Source organism: Triticum aestivum, chromosome 1B (genome assembly GCF_018294505.1).
Source record: "Triticum aestivum cultivar Chinese Spring chromosome 1B, IWGSC CS RefSeq v2.1, whole genome shotgun sequence".
Lineage (NCBI taxonomy): Eukaryota > Viridiplantae > Streptophyta > Magnoliopsida > Poales > Poaceae > Triticum > Triticum aestivum.
The window spans coordinates 148,362,366-148,364,878 of record NC_057795.1 but is presented as its reverse complement, the minus strand read 5'-3'; the positions used below and the strand labels follow the sequence as shown (position 1 = coordinate 148,364,878).

The following is a 2,513-nucleotide window of genomic DNA, read 5'->3' as shown; positions in this document are numbered from 1 at the left end:
ATTTCAATGAATCATCCCAAAATAAACCCCAAACCACCCAGAAGAAGAAAGAATTATTGAGTACACGAATAATACTTGAAAAAGATTTGTATGTTCAACCATTGGCCCTGTTGCCATGAATTTTCTAGACAGTATAATGTTTCGGCAAAGCTCAAATCCATTATTTGCTCCTCTCTTTTTTCCCAAAAGGAAATGCAAGCATCCATTCTTAACTTAACAATTCGAGACAATAAAATAAACAATGCATGAATAATTCTGAATAATTAGAAGACCTTTTCAAAGGACCAGAAAACATATGTATGAAGCACACTTGTTGCCATCTTTTCTATCCTTGTATTATCTGTTGCCATCTTCTTTTAGAGGAATCGGTTACCACTAGACAAGCTTTGACTGTTGAACAGAAGTAAGTAGGCTTCCAAGAATTATCTATAGCAACAGATCAAACTGTTCACAGTTCACAGCAGAGAATTTAAGTTTTCACTAGTTATAGAAAAACTTGATTGCCTGTTTACTGTTGTGCAAATTTCATGTGCGTTGCTCTGAACCCATGAAATTCAACCAGATTTGTTTCTTCCTTGGACTTCACATCTGTTACTCACAACCAGATTTTTTTTCAATGAGATTCAGAAGCTTAGCAGATTCGGACAAGATTCAGAAGCTTAGCAGCAATCACCGTTACCTCAAGATCAATTCTTTTCAACAAGATTCAGAAGCTTGGCATATTCAGACCGATTATAGAAAAGCTCAATCAGATTCAGAAGCACAACCAGATGCACTACTATCACCACGATGCGTAAAATGGAGTTCTTTTAGCCAACTCCATTTCTAGCACGCCATCAGCATAGATATTGTTCGGACATCAAGTAATTTCCATGCTACAGTAGTCCATTGATTGCTCAAGTCAAAGAATTACATCAAGTAATAACCCATAACTAAGTTTCCTGCAACTAATTGCTACAGTACATAATAACACAACACAGTAATTAAGCTAACTCAGCCGCAGTGCAATGAAATAATTAACCACTGGCACTGCATCTATCAGTTGCTAGATCAAGCTAATTAACTCATCAACGTCACAAAGCCAGGGTGCTCTGCTGCCTTGGGCTTGCTGAACCACCGGTGCTCGAGCGCTTCTGCCGCCGTGATCCTCTCGTCAGGGTTGAAGGCAAGCAGGCCGGTCAGGACCTCACGCCCGGCTTCTGAAAGCTCCTCCAAGAACTCCAAATCCAGCTTCCCCGTAGAAGTGATCTGGTCTCGCAGCTTGTAGATCTCGGCAAGCAGCTCCTCCTCTGTCTCCGCCACGAAGAGGGTCCCGCCGGCCAACATCTCCGCCATGATGCACCCAAGCGCCCACATGTCCACGGCCTGGCCGTAGTACCGGTTGCCTTCCAGCTGCTCCGGCGATGTGTAAATCAGGGTGCCGACACAGCACTCCTCATAGGGCACTCCGGCCGGCTTCGCCCGAATCGCCGACCCAAAGTCACCGACCTTGAGCCCGCCGAAGAAGCCGACCATGACGTTCTCCGGCTTGAAGTCCCGATGGATGAGGCCGGCTCCATGTATCTTCTTTGCCGCATCCAGGAGCTGCTCCATCATCACGCGGGTCACGTCCTCGGATACAGGCCTCCAGAGCGACTCGCGGAGGGTGCGGCCGTCGGCGACGAGCTCCATGACGAGGAACACGTCCCCTGTCTCGGCATCCGTCGCCACATCCAAGATCTCGATAATCGACTCGTGACCCCGGCACGCGCCGAGGCAGCCGGCCTCGCGGGTGATCGCGCGGATGTCGGGCGGGCCGTGTCCGCCGGCCCCGTTGCCGCGGACCCACTTCACGGCGACCTTCTTGCCGGTGCGGCGGTCGCGCGCCTTGAACACCTCGCCGTAGGTGCCTTCTCCGAGCACCTCAAGCTTCTCGTAGTCGGTGATGCTCCCGAACGCGTATCGGGGCTTCTTGCCGCCATGGACGCGCGGTTCTTGTCCCGCCGCCGGGCGCTTGCGGATGGCCGTCGGCATGATCTGAGCTTAGAACGCGCGCCGAGAGCAGATCAGGGCAGAGGGGCGGGGATTCGTGTGCGTCGGGAGCAGAGGAGATCGAGGTGGATGAGAGGAGCGATCGAGGATGAGGATTGAGGAGGATAAGGATCGAGGATGAGGAGGATCGAGGCTGTTTTATGGGCAGCGCTAGCGCGCGTCTCCGACTTGGCGCGGGATTCAGACAGATTTGGTACGCGTCGCGTTTACGCGGGTGACTCAGTCGCAGGGACAGCTCACTTTGAAATCTCTTCGTCACGCGCAAGCCAACTCGTACGGGTTTTTTCCCTCAAAAACAAAACTAATTCAGGTTTTTCTTTCCGACCTATCGAGCCGTTCATCATTTATTTTTATTTTTTATTTTCGCGTTTTCTCTCCTTTTTGTTCCCTTTTAATTATTTTTTATTTTCTATTGTAACAAATACAAGATTTAAAGAAAATGTTCAAACACTCCTTAAAATTTCAAGAAATTTTTTAACTGT

The 2,513-nt window shown here is 48.8% G+C and overlaps 1 protein-coding gene across 1 annotated transcript; it reads right to left on the bottom strand.

The window, feature by feature from the left end:
• Positions 1-859: 859 nt before the first annotated feature.
• LOC123088483 (putative cyclin-dependent kinase F-2) lies at positions 860-2,177 on the bottom strand. The gene has a single exon (XM_044510690.1). The coding sequence runs from the start codon at positions 2,011-2,013 to the stop codon at positions 1,060-1,062; it is 954 nt and encodes a 317-aa protein (XP_044366625.1). The 5' UTR covers positions 2,014-2,177; the 3' UTR covers positions 860-1,059.
• Between the last annotated feature and the right edge of the window lie 336 nt (positions 2,178-2,513).